The 27,390-nt window shown below is 42.0% G+C and overlaps 2 protein-coding genes across 2 annotated transcripts in view; both read right to left on the bottom strand.

Annotated features, from left to right (window-relative positions):
- The window catches only part of lamc3 (laminin, gamma 3), a 111,832-nt gene that overhangs the window by 29,716 nt on the left and 54,726 nt on the right, over positions 1–27,390 (bottom strand). Inside the window, exons 10-12 of the mRNA XM_020082516.2 lie at positions 26,020–26,218; positions 17,286–17,389; positions 14,465–14,692 (exon numbers count right to left, since the gene is read on the bottom strand). Of these exons, the coding sequence (XP_019938075.2) occupies positions 14,465–14,692; positions 17,286–17,389; positions 26,020–26,218 (531 nt within the window). The remainder of the gene's footprint in view (positions 1–14,464; positions 14,693–17,285; positions 17,390–26,019; positions 26,219–27,390) is intronic.
- On the bottom strand, positions 687–4,099 carry LOC138405387 (uncharacterized). The gene is made up of 2 exons (XM_069513624.1): positions 1,565–4,099; positions 687–1,445 (listed from the first exon to the last, which is right to left on the bottom strand). Exons 1-2 carry the CDS (start codon positions 3,851–3,853, stop codon positions 936–938), a joined length of 2,799 nt encoding a protein of 932 aa, XP_069369725.1. The 5' UTR covers positions 3,854–4,099; the 3' UTR covers positions 687–935.

Raw genomic sequence — 27,390 nt, 5'->3', positions numbered from 1 at the left:
TTTCAGTTTATCATGAATCGTAGACTTTTGCATATCACACATCCTTCTTCATTGATACATTTTTAATGTTCTGATGAAAAGTTAGATTTAAAGGTACAGTGTGTAGAATTTTGTGATATCTAGTGTTGAAATTGCATGTTGCAGCTGAACACCCCTCACCTCAGCCTCTCCTTCCAAACATGAAAAAGAACCTGTGGTAGACTTTAATTGTCATAAAAACTCAAAAAGTGTTTAGTTTGTCCAGTCTGGACTAATGTAAAAAACATGGCGGGCTCCGTAGAGAGGACCCCCTCAATGTAAATATAAAGTATTTGAATATGAAGGGCCTTTTCTGGGGTAAAGAAAACTACAATTCATACAATTTAGAAGAAATAAACTAGTGAAAACAACATGAGAATTATTCTACATTAAATTTCTGCCAATATATCTTTTCACCTAAATCTTACACACTGGACCTTTAAACGCCAACTGACCGTTATTGCCACAAGACTCATGTGACGTGTGTCTCTGTAGCTGGGCAACATCCAGCTGCTCTGATATCTGCAACAAATGCAGTGGTCACCATCTGTAAAGGAAATCGCCACCTCATTTAATTTTGCACACAGGTGTATGTTGAGTGCAAATCTCAGGTGTTTGCACGTGTTGAGATCTATGTGTGATGAGCAAGGAGATGTGTGACGCTGCAATTTCAAGTGACAAAGAATTTATTGAAGTCTCTCAGAATGAGTCATGGGTTTGGTGGTAGGAATTACTCTGCTCTTTCTTTGCTCCATCTCCTTTAACTCCTCCTCAGAGATTTCAAAACTGACATTAATCTTTGGTCACTCCTTGCAGAGCTTGAAGACTCCACAAATAAAACAGGCTCCTTTTCATCCAGCTTCTCCTGGATCGTTGTCTTTTCTTGTGCATTTTGATCCAATTCTATCTGTGGTTTCTTATCCACGGTAGGCTAACTTGGACGAGGCAGTTGAGCGTGAAGCTATATCCTTGGCCTGAGGAACTTCAGAGTTCTTCAGTCCCAAGAATGAATTTTGCCTTGACTTGATTGTGCTCTCCAACATGAAAGAAATCCTGGGGGACATCTTATCTTTTGCCATGGCCTCCATCTGGTTATAGTATGAATTCATGACTGACATGGGTGTTACCACCTCAAGACCCTGGCTGATAACCTTGAGGAGCTCACACAGGCACTCCAGAGACTCTGCATCTTTCATATTTAGAAGTCCCTTGATGCAGCTGTGCATGGCAGCCTGGCTCAGAAGATTTCTCTTATAGAGCTCCGCTATGAACTGAATGGTGCTCACTGAGCGACTGAGTGTTGTCTCCCTCTTCTCATTGAGGTTATTACTGCCAAAGATGCTGTTATACTCTGTTTGGCAGAGTCTACCAAGCAGAGTTTGGAAGCTGACAACAACTGTTGGATCGGCTGTGGATGGGACTTTGACCTATAGACGAGAAATTCACAGGAGAAACTTGTTTAGACAATTTCAACTCACATTCCTTGGGAAACATAGTGAAATTATATGATTATATATGTACAGTGTAAAAGGATTGCATGACTTACCATAGAGAGGCAGTGGCAAATGTTGGCATAGAGTCCGATGCATTTCGGCCTGACCATCGCCTTCTCAAAGGTGAGGTTCACCAACTCCTTCAGACACTCCTCAGTAGACAGGTTCAGTGTCTTCAGCTTTGTGATCGAATCCTGAAGAGTTTCAGGAGTCAGCTCACTGAGGAGGATTGCAGCAAAGTTCAGCCTCTTGTTATTGAGTTGCTCGTCGCTCTCAGCTTCCTTAACCATCTTGGTGGATGAAGAGGCAGTTGTAACCTGTGGCTGCTCAGGCTTGGCTTGAGCACGTCCCTTCTTCCTTTTCAGGTTAGATGAAGCCTTTTGTTTCACAGGCATCACAGAAACAGCAGGCTTCTTTGCAGCCATACTATTCTGCAAGGTCTTTCCTTCACGCACAATATGCGCATACGTCAACGGCATGGTCTTCTTCTCTTCCACTGCCATGTTGTTTGTGTTAGCATCGAGTCCAGGGCAGTTAGGCCTGACCATCGCCTTCTCATGGGTGAGGTTCACCACCTTCTTCAGACTCTCCTCAGTAGACAGGTGCAGTGTCTTCTGCTTTGTGGTAGAATCCTGAAGAGTTTCATGAGTCACCTTAACCATCTTGGTGGATGAAGATGCAGTTGTAACCTGTGGCTGCTCAGGCTGGGCTTGAGTGAGTCCCTTCTTCCTTTTCAGGTTAGGTGAAGCCTTTTGTTTCACAGGCATCACAGAAACAGCAGACTTCTCTGCAGCCATACTATTCTGCAAGGTCTTTCCTTCACGCACAATATGCGCATACGTCAACGGCATGGTCTTCTTCTCTTCCACTGCCATGTTGTTTGTGTTAGCATCGAGTCCAGGGCAGTTAGGCCTGACCATCGCCTTCTCAGAGGTGAGGTTCACCACCTTCTTCAGACTCTCCTCAGTAGACAGGTGCAGTGTCTTCTGCTTTGTGGTAGAATCCTGAAGAGTTTCAGGAGTCACCTTAACCATCTTGGTGGATGAAGATGCAGTTGTAACCTGTGGCTGCTCAGGCTTGGCTTGAGCACGTCCCTTCTTCCTTTTCAGGTTAGATGAAGCCTTTTGTTTCACAGGCATCACAGAAACAGCAGGCTTCTTTGCAGCCATACTATTCTGCAAGGTCTTTCCTTCATGCACAATATGCGCATACGTCAACGGCATGGTCTTCTTCTCTTCCACTGCCATGTTGTTTGTGTTAGCATTGAGTCCAGGGCAGTTAGGCCTGACCATCGCCTTCTCAGAGGTGAGGTTCACCACCTTCTTCAGACTCTCCTCAGTAGACAGGTGCAGTGTCTTCTGCTTTGTGGTAGAATCCTGAAGAGTTTCAGGAGTCACCTTAACCATCTTGGTGGAGGAAGATGCAGTTGTAACCTGTGGCTGCTCAGGCTTGGCTTGAGCACGTCCCTTCTTCCTTTTCAGGTTAGATGAAGCCTTTTGTTTCACAGGCATCACAGAAACAGCAGGCTTCTTTGCAGCCATACTATTCTGCAAGGTCTTTCCTTCACGCACAATATGCGCATACGTCAACGGCATGGTCTTCTTCTCTTCCACTGCCATGTTGTTTGTGTTAGCATTGAGTCCAGGGCAGTTAGGCCTGACCATCGCCTTCTCAGAGGTGAGGTTCACCACCTTCTTCAGACTCTCCTCAGTAGACAGGTGCAGTGTCTTCTGCTTTGTGGTAGAATCCTGAAGAGTTTCAGGAGTCACCTTAACCATCTTGGTGGAGGAAGATGCAGTTGTAACCTGTGGCTGCTCAGGCTGGGCTTGAGTGAGTCCCTTCTTCCTTTTCAGGTTAGATGAAGCCTTTTGTTTCACAGGCATCACAGAAACAGCAGGCTTCTTTGCAGCCATACTATTCTGCAAGGTCTTTCCTTCACGCACAATATGCGCATACGTCAACGGCATGGTCTTCTTCTCTTCCACTGCCATGTTGTTTGTGTTAGCATTGAGTGCAGGGCAGTTAGGCCTGACCATCGCCTTCTCATGGGTGAGGTTCACCACCTTCTTCAGACTCTCCTCAGTAGACAGGTGCAGTGTCTTCTGCTTTGTGGTAGAATCCTGAAGAGTTTCAGGAGTCACCTTAACCATCTTGGTGGATGAAGATGCAGTTGTAACCTGTGGCTGCTCAGGCTTGGCTTGAGCACGTCCCTTCTTCCTTTTCAGGTTAGATGAAGCCTTTTGTTTCACAGGCATCACAGAAACAGCAGGCTTCTTTACAGCCAGACTACTCTGCAAGATTCTTCTGTTTCCTTCTCGCACGATGTCCGCATACGTCAACATGGTCTTCTTTTCTTTGTGAGTTGCTAAGAAATCTTGAGAAACTCTTATTCTTTGTCGTTGTTTCAGTTTTAATAAAAATAACTTGACCGTAAGTTATTTCCAAGCACACCAAGTAAATTTCACGTACCAAGAAATGTAAGCAAAATGGAAGTTGTCTGTAAAATACCAGCAATAAGCTCAACTAAAGTGTACAAAGCCAAGTACTGCAAGTGAAGACTGAATGTCTTAGTCAGGGTTTTATAGCTTTCGGGAGGTCGGTAGGGCTTTTAATGCCTTTGATACATTTTTATCAGCCATAGCTTTGATCCATAGCTACGATGTGGCTTTGATGTCACTGATCCCTGTTGCCCAGGCAACAGTGGGTGTTTGGGGGTGGGGTGAGTGGTGGTGGTGGTGTCTGTGTGTGTGTGGGGCGGGGCATAGAGTAAACAATATGAATATGAAAATACAGTTTGAAATAAATAGGGGGAATTAAGCCTTCTGAAGAAGTTTGGAGAAGAAGAAGACACAGTAGATGGCGGTTATGCACATTGATGTTGGTTGCCACCTGCCAATAAACCAAACAAAGAAGGAGAACAAGAAAAGTAGAAATAGATAGGCAACACAAGAGAGCTATAAGATGTATGCTATGGTGAAATGATATTGAAAGACATGATTGGTTTCTAAACTATGAAACACTGGCTGTCTGAATCTGATTATCTGAGAGCGTCACTGGTGCGCTGCAGTTCCGAGGTGGAAATACTCTCCTAGCCGAAGGCCTTGGCACTGCTTATTACCGCTGTCAAGGATATTATGTTAATATGATTACTTAAAAACTACTATTTTGTGAAGGGGTGGGTCAAGACCCAGGGGACCCATACGATTTTGGGGCATTTCTGGATCGGGGGGGCAGATTGAGGATTTCTTTTCACTTTCTTCAATATGCATGATTTTTTAAAAAACATTTTCATTGATTTCTGAATTAATCCACTAGTCTTGATGAAAAAAACATATATTTTACGGGGACTGATATTTATGAGTGGACGATTTGGTGCAGATCCAAATAAAAAAATCTGGATGTAGTGATTTTCATAAGGGGACTGTCGGCGGTGGTATGAGCTTAACTTAGATTCGTTCTAGTTTTGCTCATAATATGAGATAAAAAACACCATGTGGACAAGTTAACAAGGTTAAAAATGTGATTTTCATCTTTTAAGGATTTGTTCATGTCCTACATGTGTTGATACACAGCGCACGTACACACACACCAAATCTCTGATGAATTCAGCTCAGTTTATTGAGCAGATTTTCAGTCCTCTGTATGCCATATTTCAAATCCAGTAAGCTACAGGCAGTGCTGACTGATAGAACATGATAATCAGAGAAAATACTCACAGCAGTGAAGTGAAGTGGTAGCATGACTGTAAAATAGCTCAAACATGTTTGGAGTAAAACAACCCCGTCTCCTGCTGCAGTTCAGTGACCTGCTTTGGCTCCGACGTCAGAGATAATTGGAGCTATATAGAGCCTCAAAACTTTTATTTGAGATGCAAGAGTAAAAAACTGACATGATGTAATGTGGCATTTTGATCTAATGACTGAAGGACTAACGTTCACAGACCATCACAAAGTAATAAGTGTTAACATCCTTGGAACACCACAAAGACAAAAGCAACTGCTCTGATGCGTGCAAAGTTAAAACCATCATAATGATCACAATGAGCAGATATTCATCACAGTTTAATCACCACTTTAATCTGCAACAAAACAATAGGTGCTGTTGTGCTGCAGAGTATAACTGCAAGGAGATATTTAGCATTCCTGCTGCACTGCATGATTTTCTTTTGCTTTCAGTATTCACAGAGCGTCCGGATGTCGGAGACCCTACACCAATTTTAATTTTGAAAATTTCAAAGTTTCTCAAACGTCCCCGGTGTGTGTTGATAACAATAATTGTGCCGATTTTCTAGTGCAAACCAATAAGATCTCAATGAAATTAATCACAGGCATGCAATTTTTTCATTTGACTTCTCATTAAAATTTCCCAACACTCCCTAATAGCCTACAGTGTTATTCACAGAGAAGCTCTTTGCTGCATTTTTAAATCAGCTCCCACCGCTGAATATTAGAGTAAAGAAATCCTTGCCTGTCGTTAACTTCGGACCTGTAAGTCAAGTGTATAGATAGAATAACAGCAGCAATGATCAATTGGGCACATGGCCATTAGGGGGAACAATTATCCTGTTGAAGTAAAGACGTCTGGGTAAAAATCATTAGTTCTTCAGTTGAAGTGAGGTGAATAATACATTACTTCCAAGCATGTAATGCAACTCTATAAAAGAGAGTATCAATATCCAGTAATAATTATTGTTCCGAGCATAAAGAAGTGAATTTTGCTTGAATTTCACAAGGCATTACAATGACACTGATGGTGTGCAGTGTCAATCCCCAATGAGCCATAGTAAATTTAATGGCAGCAGAAATGTGCTGACTTTACTGGGTGTGAAGATGACTGAGCATGATATGAGGCAGCGGAGCCACCGAGGGCCTCCTTGACACTATTATCATTCCGCAGGCTCCTCGGAAAAGCTAACGGTACGCACCACAAACTGTCGGGCGAAAGGTGGGATCGACGATATTCCTCATGGTCATGCTAATTCTAACATTATACTACATAACATCCGTGTGGAATAATCTTTTATCAATGAATCAATGACCGTTCATTCAGTTTTAATGAACTGGGATTTCTGTGAAACTCCCCCGCGGCGTTGCACTCTTTGAATTCTCTGACAAATCCGCACAATCCCACTGTTCTGCTCCCGCTCTCTTGTAGTCCCTGCTCTTTCAGAGATCGGCACTTCAGCTCGCCGCTCTCTGCCTCAACCCTGCGTGTGTTCTGTTGCGGCAAAGCGATATTTCTATATAGGAAACAAGCCTCTGAGTTTTTATTTATTTTTTAATCTTGTTTTCATTCCTCCTCTGTGCCCCTCATTGCTCTCCACAGAAATACACATATGTTCAGGACTAATGCATTACATTAAGGTAGCCACTTGTGAAGGCTGTGAATACATCACTCTATGAAAGCCACAGAGGAGCGGACAGGCACCAAAGAATGAATAAAACACTGGTGGTTTTTGCATTCCACTATTTTTTCACATTTCTTCTTTATTTGGCGTAATTATACTCCACCATTCGATATTGCTCTCAAACTAGTGCGTTGAGTACCTCTTCCTAAGATAGTAGTTATCTTTGTTTGCAGAAGCCTGTAATAGACTTATCACCAGAGGGGCACAGAAAGAAAATCCGAGAAGAAATGGATTTTTAAATAAGTATGTTTTTGTTTAGGAGAAAATCAGAGCGCCCCGTCTTCTGTTCTCGCTCTCAAGCTCTCCAGATTTATTTTCTAATCGAGGTGAGTTGCTTAAGATCACCGTGCGCCATTCTGCACCATCTTGGGAGGTCTCGGCGAAGGAGATGGGCAACATGTGAGGTCTCTGATGTGTGTGTAAAGCCCAGATACACAAGGAAAACAAAGTCACAAGAGTTCAAAGCAACATGTGACTGCTCATTTGTGTGACTGCTCAGACAATGTTTAACAAAATAAATCAAGCCCGAATTTGGGTTATGTAAGCAAATTCACAAGGATGTCAAAAATAGGAGCTTTTCAAGACCTCCATATTTTCCAAGAGGCTTCTGAGCCCACTGGAACATTAAAAAGCTCCGGGCCAAGGGAATCTATTTACTAATGCATGTGAGCACCCTGTTCTAATGAAGGGGAGAAGGAAACAAGACAGAAAGAGAGAGAAACTTTTTGTCTGCCGCTCTAAAGGCTCCAGGGTAGAAGTTGGGGTAAATCTGCTGCAGGACTGTTTGAGGGTGATGTTACTCTCTAATTCAACACAGATATGCTGCCAGCCCCGGCAGCTGCAGATGTAGCTTGTCAGTGGGGTCTGAATGAGTGGACTGCTGCAGAGGAGAGAGGGAGGATGTTGAACGAAACGAGGAGGGGCCGTATATTCTGTCCACCTCCGTGCATAATGTGCACAATACGGATGACTTGGGAAATATGTTTTGTCACACTGCGACTGAGGAAAATAAATGCATCAATTCCTGTTTTGTGTACAGAGGCTGTCAGCCAAATTGTTATGGCCAAGGCCCTCGGGTGTCGGGGACGGGAACACTAACAACAGTGGCTGTAGCTCATGTTGACTCGCCAAAGTTCTGGGTCACCTATAGAGGAGCTGTGCAAACCTCTTCCTGTTTACTGTGCAAAAATGTCAATGCATTCATGGAACTCATGGAAGCAGATAATTATCATATATTAATAGTGTTTTAATATTTACACTTATTATTATAGTACTTTTACATCAAAAGCCACAAAATCAACGGTGACGGTGGTGCTTTCTGTTTTCTTGAACCAAATATAAAGGAATTGATTAAATTCCACCTCAATTAATCACGATGTAACCATCCAAACGTGTCAAAATTAGTCCACCATTGTTATCACTGACTCTGCATGTTAACACTAAACATCAGCATCACTGCAGAGACGTGGTAGCATGTTAATGTTAGCACCTAGGTCAAAGGACAAAAGAAAAGTGATCTAAATTAGCCTCTTCTTTAAATCTATTGTTGAGGGAGTCTCTGTCTCAGTGGCTTTCTCCATTGTCTTCAACAGCAAGCACTGCTACAGAATACACCATAGTATAATTTACATACACAATACTATGCTAATTTGGCCAAAAACTATAATTGAATGTTTTTTGATTTCAAAAGCCAAATAATCAAAGGCAACAGTGGAGCTTTTGTCTTTTATTGAACCAAACAGACAGAATGATTAAATTAATTTCCTTTCAGCTTAATGAAATTATTTAAGAGAAACATCACTGAGGCCAAAAGTGATTGAATCAATATCAGTTTTTTATTCATCTACGCTCAAAAGGCTATTGTGTAGATTTATAAGGTGATACACTTAAAGCATGAAGGATTTAAAGATGAAACCACATTGTCACCCCAAACTTTTAATCATGCTGTTATGAAGAGGCTCATCTTTATTAGCTACATTCTGCTAACCACAAGTACCTGGATGCTGCATGTGCATCTGCTCCACAAATCCTAGCATAAATAAGGACTTTGTGTTCCTTGTTCTGTTTCATAACAGCATATGCTTGTTTCCAGCTTTGACATTTGTGCTGGGCCAAATTTTTTGAATAATGCACAGTGGTTTTGTACAGCTAAATGTCACGCCCACTGCAGTCCAGTGGAGGAGACTTATTTGGTCTCTGTCTGGGAGGGGGAACGGACCACCAGGGGCTCCTGCAGCGAAATGCATTGAAGTCGGCCTAATAAAGGCCATCACCCAGAGTACCTGTCCCATTGTATCAATTAGGGTGCGGGTGAAGAAATGACCAAACATGCTGCTCATTACAATCTCATTAAAATGCGTGGGTAAAGAGAGGATACTGTGAGTCACTGTTTACCAACAAAGGGCTGCTTTACAATGAGAGAGAGGAAGCCAGGGCGTGTATTTCCCACTTGCCTGCTTAAATGCCATCTTCAGCCCTCGGAGGTCATTAGTTACAAAAATCTATGGGAGAAAGTTGAGGCAGACAAACTGATGCGGAGTGAAGCTGGCTCTTCCGCTGGCTTATTCAACCCGCTAATCTCTCTGGTGGGTTGTGTCTGTTGCAGGCTAAGCCTTGAGATGCCTGGCCTGTATCAGCCTGATGGGATACAAGCAGCGACAGCGGGGGGAAAAGGAAGTGAGAAGGAGCAAAAAAAAAGATGGATGTAGTCAGCTTGAATGAATCTTACCATGTAATTTCTTCTGCTGATCCTATTCAGTATGCTTTACTTATCTGCTCACAAGCAGCATATTCGTTTTTACACAAAAATAAACAGAAAGATAGACAATGTGCACACTCTGACTGCCTGCCTTGGTTTCTAGGCACACAGTATGAGATCGCTGGTTTGAAAAGGCTTCAGATTTTTCCCTTAGTGAGTTTAGGCAAAAAAAATATTTTGCACAACCAAGCTGGTGCTGGCAAAAAAAGTGTTCTGATTCTAAAAATAGCCAAAAAGAAAGGAAAACCTCTGGAAATCAGCATGAGCACCATATCTGTGTATTAGGTCCACAGTGAAATACATTTTGAGAATAATTTCATGATTTTATGATAATAAAGTAGTAGTATTACAAGAATAAAGTCAGAATGTTAGAATATTAGACCCTTACTAAAGTATAACTTCACAAGATGCTGCACAGTCTTTATTTTAACACAGGCAACAGGCTGATATTACTTAGTGTAACTTATGATTATTATTCTTGTAATATGACTTATTTAAATAAAGATTCTACTGCAATTTAGTGCTGCACTTTCTTGAAGTTGGGAGACATAGACTGATTGAAGAAGTCAAAGAGTCCACAGCCAGGCTATAGCTGCTCTGTGAGGCCATAATTGGGCACAGAGGTGCTGCACATGTCTGTTAAAAAGTGCAGCCCCCTCAACAATAACACTTGAGTAAATTTCTCAGACTTAAGAACGTGCTTCCCTCTATATTCACTTACAGTTTTCACAGGTTGAGGATTTGAGTGATTTGACTTTGAGGAGTGTCCCAGTAAATCAGTAAACCAGTAAAAAGTAATTTGGACTCGCAGACAACCTCGACTACTTGGACTTGTTCTCTGAGGATGAGAGTGTGGAGGACTAACACAGGTCCATTAGGATGCATGGACTAACAGAGGAGCTCTAATACAGCACCCGAGCGCCTAATGTCCAGGAGAGAGAACACTGTCGAGAGCATCATGTGTTTCATTTGTTTCAGTGATTAATGATCCCTCCCCTACAGCAAGAGAAAATTGAGTGTCTCCATTTTATCTATACATTACAATCATCTTTCTTCTTCCTCAACACTCTCCCTGGAGCTTGTAAATCATGGCCTCTGCCTAATTTTATGGATGGTGTGTATGCAATTAACACAGTGTCCACACTTAATGGACGCATATCCACTCCACTGGTGCACCGAAGCCAAAGTTTTGTCCAACAACCCACACATGGTTTTGTATCTAAAGGACATATGTTTGACTTCATCATCCCAGCAGCACCGGCGCTCAGCAGAAGTCGCGACACACTCGTTCCACCACAAATATTAACATTTCCAATCTGTTGTGTTGCTCTACAAGCAAATAGAACCGACACGACTGAGGGAATGTTAATAAATCATGATTATGAAGCACCATTGGCTGCGGCTTCCCTCGGCAGCCATCGAATAAACTCCATCCCAGTTTTGTCGGCGGGCACACCCTGCATGATGATGCAAGTCGCTGGGTAATTATACAGCAATTAGGATTCTGATAGGAGAAACAGCAGGTTTGTCCGCCCTCCCGGTGACAGTTGATGAACAGGGTGTCTCTCGTCGGCTTACTTTGATAGCTCCCCTTGACCTGAACTTATAGATTTATGGCCAGCTTGTTTGCTTCATTCCTTATTAAAGAGGAGCCAGCGGGCCTTCGGAAGATGACATGCCATCATCCATTTCAAAAGGAAAGGCTAATTTTAACTAGCTTTCTTTTGCTGATTATCAGCTAATGCTATTCAACCCAGGAGCCTCATGCCAAAGGACGCAGCACACAAGGGATTTTTGATCCATGACTCATCGTGTTCCATATTTCACGCTCATTCATCATTTTTGTGTTGCTATAAATATTTTTTTAAATATCCTGAAAAGCATGTCGGAGAAAAGAATCTTTCATTTACGGAGATGTGTCAGGTGGAAACTCTGTCAAGATACTGCATGCTGCTGAGCTCCACCTGCTTAGTGCAAACCAAAGCCACTAATAAATACAGCTTTTCTTCCAACAGCTCAGAACGCAATCACAAAGTGTTCAGATATCCCAGGAACAACGAATCATCTTCTGACACTTTCAATCTTGCTTTTTATCCAGTGTTTTCCTCTCATATCTGCTCTCACAAGTTCAGGTTATTGCTGAAACTAAATCCTGTTCTATAGTAAAACAATTACAAATCAAACATTGCATGAGAAAAACAGCATGGATCCACCTGTGTGGATGTTGGGGAATTTGGTAACACAAAGGAAAGACAGCTGCGAAACTCAGGAAGAAATCCAAAGAAGAGTAGACTTCAGAGGAGTAGGCACAGAAGGGAGTCAAGGACGCCAAAAACTCAAATGAAGGTGACTGGAGGGAGCAGTTACAATCCTATAGCTGAGGAAGAAGTGAGGAGAAGAGAGGCTGACTGGAGAGTCTGGGGAAACGAGAGGAGTCTGACAGAAATGTGTGTGTGAGAGCGAGCGAGCGAGACAACCAGATTGAGAAGAGACATAAGAGACACAGGAAATCTGCAAGCAAATTAGACATCATTAGCCGAGAGGCGGTTAACAAGTCTAATTAGGGGGGAGGCAGGCAGGCAGGCAGTGATACCAGACTTGCTTCCGGACCTTAGACGCACACACACACACACACACAGTCATACAAACACAATATAGTCACAAACATAACGCACACACAGCCAAAGCTTCAGGCGTCTCCTAACTAGGTCAGATCTCTGAGACTTTAAGTTGGAGGGTGGGAGAGGGAGATCGAGAGGAAGAGAGAGATTGAGGAAAGATAAAAGACGGAGGGTGAGACCTTGGAGGGGATAGTTGTCTGCTCTTGGTGAGATGGAGAGACTTGTTTAAAGCTGTGAGAGTGAGATAGTGTGGAGAAAAAAAGAAAACTCAGAGAGAGTGCATCTAGTACACACCAACAGACACAGACACACATAAATAAGTGCATCCAGGTTGTTTACACACCCAACAGCTGTTGTTTTACTTCTGTCATTTACTTGACGTTGTGTTTAGGATATGAACCTGAAAGAGTGCGGCAACTTGCTGTTGTTATCTCCCGTAAAAATGTCAGGTGCATTAAATACACACTTCTACTTCGGCTGTTATTACAAAGATTAGCTGTGTGAGATGAGGGTATTGCTGTATTAGTACAGCCATCCAGTTCTCATTTTGAGTGATAGCTTGCCAGTGCCCCAGAGGGATGACTGAGTTATGTTCCCCTTGATGCGATGATGACTGAATGTCAGTTCTGGAAAGACAGAAAAATGCTTCAGTCGAACAGCCTGCATCTCTTTTCTGCTCCCTCTGCTCTCTCAGAGGCGCAGTGACAGAAAATATTGTCTCAACAACCTCTGATGATCCCTCATCTCATGTTACTCTGGCTGGATGCTTCAGAGGAATGGCTTTATTGTCCAACCAGCAACTTGGATGGCTTTTATGTCGCACAATACCATGGTGCTACTCTAAATTGTTCAGTTACCAATAAGAAAATGTTGTCATATCCAGTCCCGAGAGCAGCAACATTGAGCAGTGACTTGTGAAGTGGTCTGCCTTTTAAATCACTTTGTGAAAACTCTCTAAAGTTACTCAAGCTACAGTATGTTATGTGGGGATTTAGTGTAAAATGGGAAGTTATGGTTTTTACCCTGTGCGCCGGCTTAGCTGGAAGCAGGGTATTGTTCTCTCCCCTGTGTGTGTGTGTGTGTGTGTACAAAACAACTCAACAATGTACGCATGGATGGATTTTCATTCAACTTGGCAGAATTATTACTTGTGAAGGAATCTCCAGATGATTCAGTCTGAGAGCTGATGGGTCAAAGGTCAAGGTCCAAAAAAACACATTTTCCAAGACTTCTCTGCAAATAATATAGCAAGAGAGACAATCTAAAACTTATATTGAAAATATTTTAAGAAGATGTCGTGAAGAAGTCACACTAACAATAATACACAGTTCAAACTTTTTGGAGAAGTCTCTCTGCATCTTAAAGGACTATAGACAATTGATGATGTCATCATGAAATCTCATTCCGACAATATAAAGAAGTCTGATTGGGGTATATTCAGATTGGGTCATAACGGGATGCAAGTGATTTACTTTCTTTCTTAAATGATTCCTCCAGCACACAAAGAAAGGTTAGACTTGGTGCAGCAGACTCTAAAAGTGCTGGACCCGACACTTCCCATATTGCCAGCTTGATAGCCTTCTCTCATAACGCGCTGGTTATGTAATGGTTACGACTTGCAAGGAACTCGACAACTCCACAACAGAGATGACTGAGTGATGGTTGTGTAATCCATAAAGTTTGGGGTTTAACGCCTTGAACATGAGACTTCTGCGTTTGTTTGGTCAACAGATACATGTTGTTAGAAGATAAATCTTTCTGCTAATGATCCGTCAGTTGTAATGAGACTTAAATGCTGTTTACAAGATGGAAACTGGCAAACATGAACACAGCATTAGACCATTCCTGGTTGTAAAATGTAAACATAGCTTTCCCTTATGGCTCAAGTTTCAGCTGACACACTCAGCGATAAAGCCAGAGCAGACACAATACGGCTGTTTTCAGTCTGCGAAAAAAATCACCATGACTCCTAAATATTCTGCAATTGATTTATTATCTCACCTTTTCAGCCTTTTCTACCTCAGCAGCAGCATTGAAACAGAAACACTGCTGATTGTTTGTCAGTGAAGTGACACCAAAGTCATCAAGACTGACATTATTCCAGATTGGCTATTGGAACACAGTTGTGTATACGAACCAAATATACTGTAAATGTTTCACACAATACCTGTCTCGGGATGGCAGGTTCCGTGCTGGTGGCAGCTGCATGGCACGCATGTTGAGAAAGGCCCCCTTGCAGGGACTTCCCACGTGAATCCTGGGGCGCACCGCTCGCAGAACTGCCCTGCGAAACCTGGGGGGCAGGAGCAAGATTCCACCCATGGAGCAGGAGGGCTGGCCGGACCGGTGGAGATTAAAGCAGAGGTCAGGGATACAGCCGAGAGCTGTGATGTGTCTGGAGAGGAAGGAAGAAATAGAAAAGATTGCTTAGTCATAAATTGGACACTTAAAAAAGTCAGTAGTCAACTGATAAAGTGTTTGGGGCACCTGAATGATGGGTATATACATACACACTGTATATAGTTTGTGTGTGTATGTTATCAAGCAGTAGGTTATCAGCATTTGTTGCAGTGCTGTCCCTCCCTCCGTCATTACAGGTTGTGGCCTAGGTTTACAGTGTGACACACGCACACACACACACAATAATAGGTTTAGCCACCCACATGCCCGTAAATGGCACACTTAACGCTCACTCACACATGCAGGCACCCACACACACGCACACCAACCAGGTAATCTTTGATATAGCAAACGAATAAATCACTGCAGCCAAGCAAGACGAGAAGAAAAAGAAAACCGGGGATTCGGTGGAGGTATGTCAGACGTGCAGCTCCTGCAGGGTTTTCAAGATCCCTCTCTCCTCTCATGAATAGTGATGGGGCAGGACATCCTGAACCTAATCACTTTCACCCTGTTCCCGCTAAACCAAAGCCACAAATGTATATTTGTTGCCGGCCCCAGAGAATGCACGAGACGGACAGATAGACAGATGGACAGATGCATGGATGGAGAAAGAGAGAGTGTGAATGAGCTGCTGCATAAGAAGGAAAATTACAATCGAAGAAACAGTGAGTAGCGAGAAAGTTGAAGAACCAGAGGGAAGGATGGACCTTGACTTCTAACAAGTCGTGATCCAGCCATTCCTTCCACGGTGATGAAACCTGGTCTGTGTGCCGCTCTGAAGGATAATGAGTTGGCGAGTCCGTCCTCTTCCCTTTTCACAACTCGCCTCAGTCTGTACCTTTCACTCTCCTTTACCCCTCCGAATCCTATTAGCTCATTTAAAAGGGGAATAAATTTGTGATTTCAGTTAATTAAACACTTCTTATTTTAAGTCACGCTGTGCAAGTTCTACTGATCAATCCTTCCTCCGAGAAACCTTGTCAGACAGGCTGAGTTTAAGTTTCCTTGACTGGAACCTCGACAATTTAGGCGTCTTTAGGTACCTGTAAATTAAGTCATTAAGCCACTGTTTTCTCTGAGACATCAAATATGGCCACTCTCCAGTCAATATGTATTTTTTTCTGGCTGAGAAAATGAATAGCTCAGTGTGACTTTATAGACTAAAAACAATACTGTCATTCCAAATACACCTCTGTTATACGAGTCGCTCTGTGGTGAAGAGTGAAATCTAAAGATGAAAGGAGTACGTGAGATGGAAAGCGGAGAGAAGATGACAACTTTAAGGGAATTTGGGAAGTTTCTCATGCAGCCTGCAGCGATAAGGCAGCCCCCCCCCCCTTGTGATGATGTGGTGCAAAATGTAAGCTTGACTTTGTTTGCACTTTCATGTGGGTGGGTGGGTGGTTACAGGAAAACAGTTTAATGGAATATGCATGACTGTGCTTCTGTGCCTCTACAAACTTCTGTCTTTTTTTTCACGCCCAACTGCACGTGGAGCTACAGGCCAGTGAGTGTCACACTGCCTGCACTGCCTGCAACTAATTAAAATGGGTGTAAGTAAGCGAGAGAGCTGGTGATTTTTGGCCAGATGTTCTGTGTTGCCGTTGCCTTAATCCGCCATAATGCTGCTCAGATCCTGCCCGTGCTTTACAATGCAGACTATCAGATAGAGAGGGAGGAGGAACAAGATAAAAATAAGAGGAGGATTTTCAAGAAGCAGTTACAAACATCTGGGAATAAATGTCCTGTTTTCTGCTAAGCCAGATTTGGAACAGCTGAACTCGTCCCTGAACACAAACACTGTGTTTGTTTAAGAAAGTATGTTTGGTGCAAATTGAACAAGTTGTGCTGCTTGGTGATGAAAATCTACTTTTTTCTATTGATATGTGAAAGTTTTGAAATATTCTGTGGCACATTCGGTTTTATTTGAAAATGGCCATGCACGCAGCAATAACGTTACATCATATTTATTTTTCTACCGAATGTTATCACAACCATGCACCTAGCTGAGTGACAATGCTTACAACAACAGGAACACATATGGTATACTCTGTGTGCAGCACAACATATATGTGCAGCTAAACAACATTAAAATAACAAATGCCTAGATCCCACACCAAAGACTGAATATAGATACACTACCATCAACCATCTTGAGTGTGTGCAGCAGCGATAAGAGGGTGAAAGCCCTGCTAGCAAGGTCCCGCTGATCCAGGCACTCAACCAATCATGAGTCAGTCTCAGCTGTCAATCATGGCACGTCACCTGGCCTTTATAGCATCAAGTTACTATTTAAAACTAAACTTGCCTGAAACATGAGCACTTGGACGAAGTTATTAGTGTGATAACATTTTGCACGTGCACTTTCAATTTTTATTTTGTGCAATGCCCCATCCACCAGCACGGAGGAGGCGGGATTTATGACCTTCACTGCAGCCAGCCACCAGGGAGCGATCAACACACTTTGGCTTTACTTTGTAGGAGCTGCCATATCTTTATATACAATCTATGTCCCACACTGTTTGTGTTGCACACATCGATAGCAACGTCTGTGCACACACTGGTACACACAAACACACACTTACAATTGTGTCCTCCAGCGTTGCTGATGCTGATGGCAGTCAGGTTGTACAGGAGATGCTGAAACTGAAACGCAGACAACGTAGGTCTGAATCTGGACTCATGGAGCCTGTGAAAGAGAAGAGAAACAGAGAATTTATAGTGTGTTTGTTCTGTGTGTTCAAATACAACTAAACTTTGATTAAACACCAAAGGTTCCACATGTTAAAAACCTCAACAGAGTAAATTTGTTTGTGAGGCAGATTTATGTACAACTGGAGTGGCTTTTGGAGCTATTTAATTACTCTCCATAACTAACTAGGAAGATATAAAAATGCCCTGCCACACATGCGGTTGATTTTTTTATGGTAGGCTATATAAAGCACTACCATATAGTGGAAGAAAAAAAAAATGAATGTGCTGACTTCAACACATATTCAAGGTCTTGATCACTGAGCTCTGCCGTCTGCTAAAGGATGTTCTGCAAAGCCAGACTGTGCAGCGGACATCTGCCCGTTTTACTCCAGGTTTCATGCACTCTTTCTATCTTGATGACAGGTGCTGTGTCAGCCTCACACAGCTGATGTTATGTTACATTTTCCACCTCAGTATAGTTTGAAGGTCCCAAGGGAGAGGAGCAGAAATGATATTCATATAATCTGCATGTAGGGAAAACTTTCAAACAGGAGAAACCATTATTATGAATTCCAAAAATTTGATTAAGCCATCAAATCTGAAGATGTTGATGAAACAATTTACGGTCCAGATGCTCTGCGGCTCTTATTCAGAGGTTACACGTCTTATACAATATGTAACAGCTCTGGGTCTCTCAATCAAAGCTTAGTTTGATGATGTTGTGGAGCAGTGTGGGATCATGGGAGTTGCTGAAGTTTACTTTATTATCCCAGATGGGAAACTTCTAGTAAGCTACACAGGACACACAAACACAAAATGAAAAGAACAGCATAGATACATACACAATATACATAAATGATCCCTAAAATGTCTAGAAGTCAGAAATAAGATGCCAAGTATAAAAAAGACCTGAAACTGAATTTAAAATTACATGTGCAAGTTTAGCAAAATAATTGCACAGGGAACAAAATAGTTTTTACTCCTTTCTCACCACATGAGAAATTAAAATTCACAGTGGAGGAGGGGCTTCTTGTAGTCCACTATAGACATACGGAGGACCTGCTGGTGTCTTCAGCACCATTTCTTCACCCATAATCCACTTGGGTCATTAAGTAAAATAGTGGAAGTGAAAAAAAACAGCTAACTAACTGGCTAGAAGCGTGCTTTAATAAAGAATTACTAAATATTATATCTCAAGAGGCTGTTACCCCATCAATAACACAGTGGATAATTTCTAGATGCACCACTTGTGTGGCTCCATGGAAAGCCATACTGGTTCACCACATTCGTTCAGACTGAAACTGAAACTATGGGATTAACAACCATAAAGGTTTTTGCAGACATGCAAGGGATGAACCCTAACTACCACTGTTGTAATCTATAAACCATATTTATAGTTTTTAAAGGTTCAGTGTGTAGAATTTAGTGACATCTAGTGGTGAAGTTGCATGTTGCAGATGATAACCCCTCACCTCATCTGTAGCCTTCAGTTGTCATAAAAACTCACAATATAAATATTATGTATTTAAATATAAAGGTCAAGAAAACAACAATCTGTATAATTTAGTAATTACACACTGTGAAAACATCACTAGGATCATTTTATATTCAGTTCCTGCCAATAGATCCCTTTCACCTAAATCTTACACACTAAACCTTTAATTGAAAGTGGTGTCCAATTACAAAGCACGAGTGTTGCAATTATAGGCTAAAAGAATAAAATGTAAAGCCTTTGGTTTGTTGACCATATCAGCCTGAGGTCAGGCCTTTCATGTCTTAGTGTTCAATGGCCTCCATTTTATTAGGTCAATTGTTTTCAGCACACCACTAACACTCGTTTGCAAACGGCCTCTGTCTTAGATTCCCATTTACACTGTTTGTGTGTATGCACATGCACATTCCGAGCATGCCATGCAGACTCTCCATTTATGCGGCTGGTCCTTGTTCCCTGGCCTAACATGTAGGCATGGTAATAAAGAGAGGCAATTACAAACTGGGCCTGAAAGCCATGGTAATGAAGCTGGTCAGAAAGCGATAAGCAGAGTGTGCATGAAAGTGAACAAACTCCATGTCATGCTTTCCCTATGGAGCATCACTGTCCCTTTTAATCAGCACCGAGCAGAGAGCAGGGAGCCGCACTGTAATTAAGCCTGCTCTGCGGAGGATGTGTGGAGATCATCAAGAGAGAAAAGCCCAAAAGAATACTGCACATACACATGTCCACACACACAGTTTACAGAGTGTGTGTGTGTGTGTGTATCCGTAGAGAAAAGAACAGATGAAGATACAAGGTGGGCAAGAGAGCAAGACATAAACAGTGTGTGAGGGAAACAACCGATAGAAATGATAAGGTACTGGGATGGTTAGTAAAGCATGTAAGTGATTTGAAAGATGGAAAATAAAGATAAGTTACAGAAAGTAAAACATGTATAGTTATAATAGTCTAATTGTTTCATTCTGCTCAAAAACACTTTATATTCAGATTTATGTAAATTTTAATACATATTGTTACAGTGTAGACACGGCTTGACTAAAGAAATGAGTGTTTGTCAACATCTCAAAAGCCTTATTCTTTATGAGTAAAATGAGCTTATTAAGGCGTTTCAAGTCAAAAGACAGTTCAGTTACAAAGTGTATTTACTTTATTACATTTTTTATGCATCAAGTATTTTTATTTTTAACATTTTTTAAGTAATCAATATCACAAAGGGAATTGGTCCACTGATCCAATCATTAATTAATATGTCAATGCAACTGTTTTCAGTAGTATAATTTGCAGTATTTTCTTTATTTATATGACTTTGTCTTTACTATTCTTTTGTTAAACCAAATATACAGAAGGCACAGTTAATGATGATTGACATTTGCAATCGGTAGTAGGGTACATTCTGTACTTTTGGAAAAGTTAATCTGGTACTTTTACATTTACTTGAGTACATTTTTGTCTATTTATTTGTACTTTTACCCGAGTTAAATGTTTGAGTATTTCGTCCTGTACTCAGAATACGAACTGCCTAAAGCACAAGGTAATGTGATGTTCCTCCTGGCTCTGTCACCTGTATTCTGTCCAATATATTCAACCGGCCCTGATCTATGATCAAAGTCAGTGAATTTTTGAAACATGACAATGTTTGAAATGAGAAATGAGCTCAGTGCCAGATGGAGAAGGTGCCCACTCTACTAAACTACTGCTCTCCTGTCTGCTGTGAATTGGCCCGCTCCCATTTCATTTGAGCAGTTTTCTGAAACACTTCTTTTGGCTGTTGGAAAAGTGGACAGCTGATCACCGGTGAATCACTACATGTCGAACATTTATCAGTTGATTGTACAAAGTGGCTGAGCATCTGAGGGGCGCCTTGTGGCATAAATATTATAGCTTCCGAGCTGGAGACGTGCACACGCAGCTACAAGAAGGGCAATAAAACCTCCCCGCCTACGTGTTCCAAGGAAACACACAGCGAACCGAGGGAACATCGGAGAATGGATGCTACCTTACAAAAGCTGTTCACCTCCTCCTCTCATCAATCCCTGCTGCATGAATCCCCACGCTATCACACATTTTCTTCCTCATCTGATTTTGCAATGCTCCATATTTACCAGCTATGGAGGCCAGTAAAGGGAGCTGTGGGGTGTGTGTGTGTCTGCTCATGTTTAATCATGCTTTCAAATGCCTTTAATGAAACACTTTGCCGAAACATGATTATATTTGATGCACATGTTGCACCTGACTGTTTGAAATCACACAGCCAGATCAGCTTAAACTTCCACAAATATGTGTGTGTGTGTGTGAAAAAGTAGGAGACAGAAGGAGTAAGAGAGAAAGACAGAGAGCATGTGCTGGGGTGCATCTGTGCATGTACTTGAGGAGTGTAATGAGATCCGTAGAGAACTTCTCCAGAGAGGAACACTTCATTGCAGTTTGTGTCCCCCCCCCAGCTCCACTGAGTTTCACAGAGTGAACCACAGAGCACCTTTGGCCTGTGCTCTCTGTGCTGAGGGGGAAAACTCATTACGAGAGCGCAGACACCGGAGTGTGCCATGGAAGTATTAGAGGGGACAGAAAGAGACAAGCTGTGTCCCATTTTTCAGTTCGAGTTCAGGGCTTCAGGTTAAGAGGGTGCCCTCTTCTGGAGTTAAAAATAACCAAGCTCAAGTCAGCAAGAGTCTGAAGCACAGAATCAAACTAATGGTGCATCCAAGAAACATCAGCTACGGCTGATATGTTTTATGGAAAACTCTGGCCAGTGACACATTTCTGTCTCTCTTTCCCAACACCTGACGTTAGGGAATACCAAGTTTCTGCAAGACACAACTGTCCTTTGTCAAGTATGGTTTTCCACAACCACAGAAAACAGTTTGAGTATAATGACTCATGCCCCAAAACGATTCCAGAAAAGCAACTGCTCTGTGGAGCCTTCGATGCAATCACAAGCCGATCCTGTAAGTTTCTTCTTTACAACATTTATCAAATCAGACATTTTCGTGGTTGAGGATTCAACCTAGGGACAACTTACTCCCGATGCTACAAACCTACATTTTCTTCAGCTTAGCATTTTCTTATCATTTATCTGCCTTCATAGATACCTTTCAGCAGCAGTCAACAGCCTGCTGCTCATATCACTCAGTCAAAGATTGTGATCCCAGAACTAGGCAGTATTGTCAAGTTTTCAACTAATAGCCTGGTAAAGCACACAGAGACGGCAATGGAGATAATCCCTGTGCGCAACATGTCAATTTCCATGTGAAGCCTTAAATTACATTAAACCATTTGCTCTTTCCTTTGATTCACTTTAAACAAACCCCGGAAAAACAAAGAGAAATGAAATCCCTTCTTAGGGAAGAAGAGGGCTTCCCGCACTGGCTACAGGGACGAAGTTAAGTTGCTCAGCGGGCGCTGGAGAGGAGAATTTAAGATAGAAATAAATTGAAGACAAATTACAACAAAACAGTATGAAGGAGGTGCTGAGTGGGATGAGAAGGATTACTGGCTACAACACGCCAGGCCAAGCTGGAGACGAGAAAAAAAAAAAATGGAATGACTTAATGCCTTTTTTTTTTTTCCCAACAGGTTCAATGTGGAGGCCGGGCCAGCTGCACCCACTCCCTAAGGTTGACAAACTTATTGAGATCTCTCCACAAAGAAGTGACTGATTACACTGCCGCTTCCCCACAGACTGTCACACCGGGGTTCACCTCTTCAAACCCAGACTGCCTCCTCCAACGAGTCACGCCTCCGGATTGACCACTTAACCATTAAGGGGAAAAAAAGGAAGCTCTGCAGGAGTCTTGCAGGAGAACCACTGGAGGTCTAATATGAGATGAATGATCCGCCGGAGCATTTCCAGCAGAGAAAGTGGCGGTGGCACAATCCTACGAATAGCTGGGGGGGGGGGATGCCCTGAGAACACAGCCTTTTGTCATGTTACCTGTCATCTCCTCACCATTTAGCCAAAACTTTGACCAGCACCTTTCTGCTCACTTCCTTTTCTCATTCTCTTTACTTTGAGCCCCTGGTTGTTGGTGACTCTGCGTTTCTACTGAAGTCAGTTTCTGGCATGTGATTGGAACACCTGACTGGCAAAATGCAGCATATAAATGGTATTTTTCAGTGATAAGTAATTCCCCTAAATGATCACACTAAGGGGCAACCGGGATCAACCATAGACCCTTTTCTACCCCACTGCCCACTGTCCATTTGACTACTTGCATTAACACAATACTGCAATGTTTACAATTCATATGTGCAATTTTAACAGTGCAATACCTTTTGTACTGGCCACCCCTAAGTACAATAATGTCTTTGTATTTTTTACAGGGATACTTATTCATAGGATTTGTCTTTTTCTTTCAGTGGATGTCTCTACTCGCACAGTGGATTCTCTTTTTCTTTGCTGAATTATAATCTTGTCGTACGTACAATGACAACAAAGGGAATCTTGCTATCTACATGACCTCAGCATGAGCCTGAAGGTAGCGCTGCTTTCAGGAAGGACAAGGCTGATATTGTCACTAAGCTTGACACAACAGCTCGAGGATACATGCAGATTTTTTTCTGGGTCTGTCTTAAAAGAAAAATCCCAAACCCTAATGTTTTTTAAAGTCAGGCTAAGGCTAATGTGAGTCTCAGTGAAATCAAGCCTTCAAAAGTTACATCATTTTTTGTATGAAATTCTGTCCTTGTGTTATTATGACTAGAACTCTGAATGGCTCAGAAGGAAGAGGTTTTGCACTAAACCGATTCTACTTGATGTTTTAAATGAACACTGAGGTACAATTATATGTTTTATATGTATCTGAACTATTCAAATGTATTATTATACAACAATAGGACTGTGGAATTCATTATCAGTACAGACAAGAGGAAAATTACAGGCTTTTTCAGTATACAAGGCAATGTTAGTATTCCTCAAAGATAAAGTATAAAATAAAACATCAATTTTTTAACTCAACTGAATCTCTCACTACCTCAGATGCACTTGTTTAGACAGTAGCATAAATAAACTAAGGGACATGGCGCAGTGAAAAATAAAATGCTGGGTGTCTCGAGACAATCGGTGCTTTAGTTTCATTTTCCAAATAGAGATGCTAATCAACCATCTACAACACAAACATACTATTACAACTGACACATGTACAACTTAATAGAAACTAACAGCAGACAGGGAGAAAACAAGGAGCAGACTGCCAGCTGAGGGGAGTTTAAACACCATCAGCTCTGTGTGACAGGAACTGTGTCGCAGCTTGAGTTTGATAGCTTCTATCTTTATTACAATATCCAGCCTCTGATTGCTGCAGTATTCACAGAGGTGCACTAATACTTCAATTATTTAAAAACTACAGCTTACCTACCTGCAAAGTCTAAATAATAATAATATTTTTTTACATAAAGTACTGGTGAAAAAATACAAAATGTGCATTCACATGAAATCGCATGAATAGATCTGTATATTTGGAGGTGTATGAACTTGAACGAGTGTGCTTCTATAGCAGGTGTGGGAGGCTATAGAATCCATTATACCCACTCTGACATTTGAAAGCTACAGCTCTTAACAGTAAAGTGCTGTTGAAGGTCAAAGATATTTCAACCCATAAATTTGTGGATAGAAAAAATATGAACAAAAATTTTAATTCAAACTTAACTGTGCCGTAAAGTATGAAAATCACTGAGCCAAAACCTGCAGGCTTCAGCGGTCCACACCATATGCATGCAGGGTACATCACACACACACACACACACACACACACACACACACACACACACACACACACACACACACACACACACACAATAAATATAAAGACAGACTAGAACTACTTGCCCTGAGGTTGTATGCCTCTCCCAACCATTTTTTTCCCCCACTGTGACCTTTGCCCCCTGAATCATTTAATGTTTCCAAAGAAAAGAAAAGATTTTCTCTGGATGTTCTTAAGCTAAACTGTTCAAAAGAAAAAGTGCTTTGTTAGATCCCAGTGACCTTGACCTGTGATTTCCAAGATCTAATCAGTTCATCATTAAATCCAAGTGAAAACTTGACAGGCGGTAAATATAATTCCTCCGGCTGCTGGCTGTCTCTGATGCAGTGACATAAAAATCCATGTCAAAAGAATGTATTTGTATGAATTTGCACGATCTTCATATGAGTATTTTGGTGCAATATCATTTATATTCTACTTTGCCTTTGCTCCCTCAGTGGCCTCGTTTTCTCATTGATTTAAATACTGTTTCATTCGACTGGCTGGCTGGAGCTGCTCGATTCCAGGAAGAAACCATGGTTTTGGCATATTAGCGCCCACTACCCACATACTGTACCTCCAGGCCATGAACTCCCCATATTCACTGGATCTATGTGCTCTGCGTGCTGTTTCCATTATCCACATGGCTCTAATTTCCCTGCTCCGACATGATCGTCGATCCAGGAGGACCCCCCCTTCTGCTCCCTGGAGCTTAATAACGGAGTGACGTCCCCACTTCGGTCACAATATCAGACTTTAAGAATCTTAGATTGCTGCAGAAGAACCCAATATCCTCCTCTCTCCACTCACTTTATTTGTATCTCAAATCTTTGTTTACCATGATCATCTGAGGTCCATGATGAATTTCTCATTTGAGTGAATGTTTGATTGTTGCTCTCCCTTACTCTTTGTGACTTTCCACCGCAGCACACATTTCCTGCAACTCTGGGTGGGACAAACGTATAAAGAGTAAATATGGAAATGTAATGCTGCAGCTCTGTACCTGCCAGACCTACAAGACAGCCAGCGCACGGGGGAGCTGGCTCATCACTACATTCATGTCCTGACATCGTGCAGGGACCATGACAGCACAGTCAGTGTGGGTGAGCCGCAGTCACTACATTGGGATCCAGGACAGTCTTACTCTGCAAGGCTCGATATATATTATATAACAAGGAGCGAGTCAGGCGAAGGGGAGAGTCAGATGCAGCGAAAAAACTAACATCACAACATCTATTGTTATGCACAGATTCGGGCAAACACTTTGGTATTATCCATGGAGACTCAAGTTCAACAGTGGGGAAAAAAAACTAAGACAGAAGGACGGAAAGAAAGAAAGAAAAACACATGCACAGACTCACAAACTGACAGCAGCATGCCTGCATCTAGTACCTGACGACGAAGGAGTGCCATGGGGAGCGGCCGGGGTTTTGGTGGAGCACTGGTTGCGGTGAGATGTCGGCGGACAAGGTGATACCGGAGCCTTGGAGGTGCAGGGCGACGTGGTCGGGGAGCAGCTCGGGGGTCTCGGAGGTGAAGGTGATGGAGAGGAGCTGGCCGTAGCTGTGATCACGGCGACCCAGGAATTTCTCTAATGGGGGGAAGAGGTGGGGTCAGCGGGGGGAGGGTTGAGAGGTGAAAGGAGCTTTATTATTGAAGTCTGAACCAACTCAACATCTAACATCTTTTAAGTAAAGTGCACACTGTTGTCAGTTCATTGAACGGCTGCCATCAAAACATACCAATGGGCTACATATGTGCTAGTTTAGGGGCCTACTAAACCTAGACCACTTGGTTAAATAGGATGTCATCACCGGTGGGGTAGGAAAGGTTTGGTATTGAATGCTTAATGTTTCGCCATTTCTCAAAAAGAGATGTTTTTGGTAATCGACATTTTGGATTCAGGTCGAGGCCGAGTTCTCTTTGTTGCTCATTCCCTAGAAAAAGGCAATCATTACTCACTATATGGTCCACTATAAAGTGAGTTTTGCCATTTTGTAATCCTGTCAGAATGTTAAGTGCAATTTTGCATTCATCGTTTTGCACAATGCATCACCAAAAGTCGCATACAACCGATCACCGTCACTAAGCGAGCAATATATACCATCATGCATTGCAGGAGAGGAGAGAGGACAGCAGGAACATCCGGACCTGTCGTCCAAAACTGAGGCAAACAAGTTTGTTTCTACATTTAAACACAGTCATTCAACGTGTTTCTGACCTATAAGTATTAATACTAAGTGTAAAATAAACATTTGAAATTTATTGTGGGAATTTCCACAAACCGAAGTAATCGTGTTATAATCGAGTTGAGTAGTGTCTGAAAGCTTTTCCTTCTTTTGCCAATGAGCTCATTAATATAGTCCTCTACATAGAAGTCACTGTATAGTATAGTCAGGGTTAGTGAATGAGTTGGTAATTTCAGACATGATATGATGACTTCTCTTTTCAAAACATTACATTATTTTTGTAAGACTTTTTAAAAAAATGAATTACAACTTTATTCTTGCAATCTTAGGAACATCTTTTCAGTAAAGACTTTCTTCTTCATTATTTTCAAATTTTATACTGATACATCTTTTTATTAAGAGTTCGTCGTGATTTCCCAAACTGCTTTCTTCAAAACAATATTGTTTGATTATCTTGTAAATATAATTTCTAGTTGCTGGCAGCCACATTTGCAGACTGCTCTCCAACAACTTTGGCTCAATGAAGTAAAGAAGGCTTAGTAGGCTGCTTCTAGCTCAGTATGTGACAGATATG

The sequence above is a fragment of the Paralichthys olivaceus genome, chromosome 18, assembly GCF_024713975.1.
Source record: "Paralichthys olivaceus isolate ysfri-2021 chromosome 18, ASM2471397v2, whole genome shotgun sequence".
Classification (NCBI taxonomy): Eukaryota; Metazoa; Chordata; class Actinopteri; order Pleuronectiformes; family Paralichthyidae; genus Paralichthys; species Paralichthys olivaceus.
This window is presented reverse-complemented; position numbering and strand designations above follow the sequence as displayed.

What these genes read in the sequence shown, in the direction of transcription:
- LOC138405387 (XM_069513624.1), bottom strand. Translation starts at nt 3,853, where the DNA reads ATGTTGACGTATGCGGACATCGTGCGAGAAGGAAACAGAAGAATCTTG. An exon ending in TTTGCCACTGCCTCTCTATG is followed by an intron (nt 1,446 to 1,564) that starts GTAAGTCATGCA and finishes TCTCGTCTATAG; the next exon opens with GTCAAAGTCCCATCCACAGC.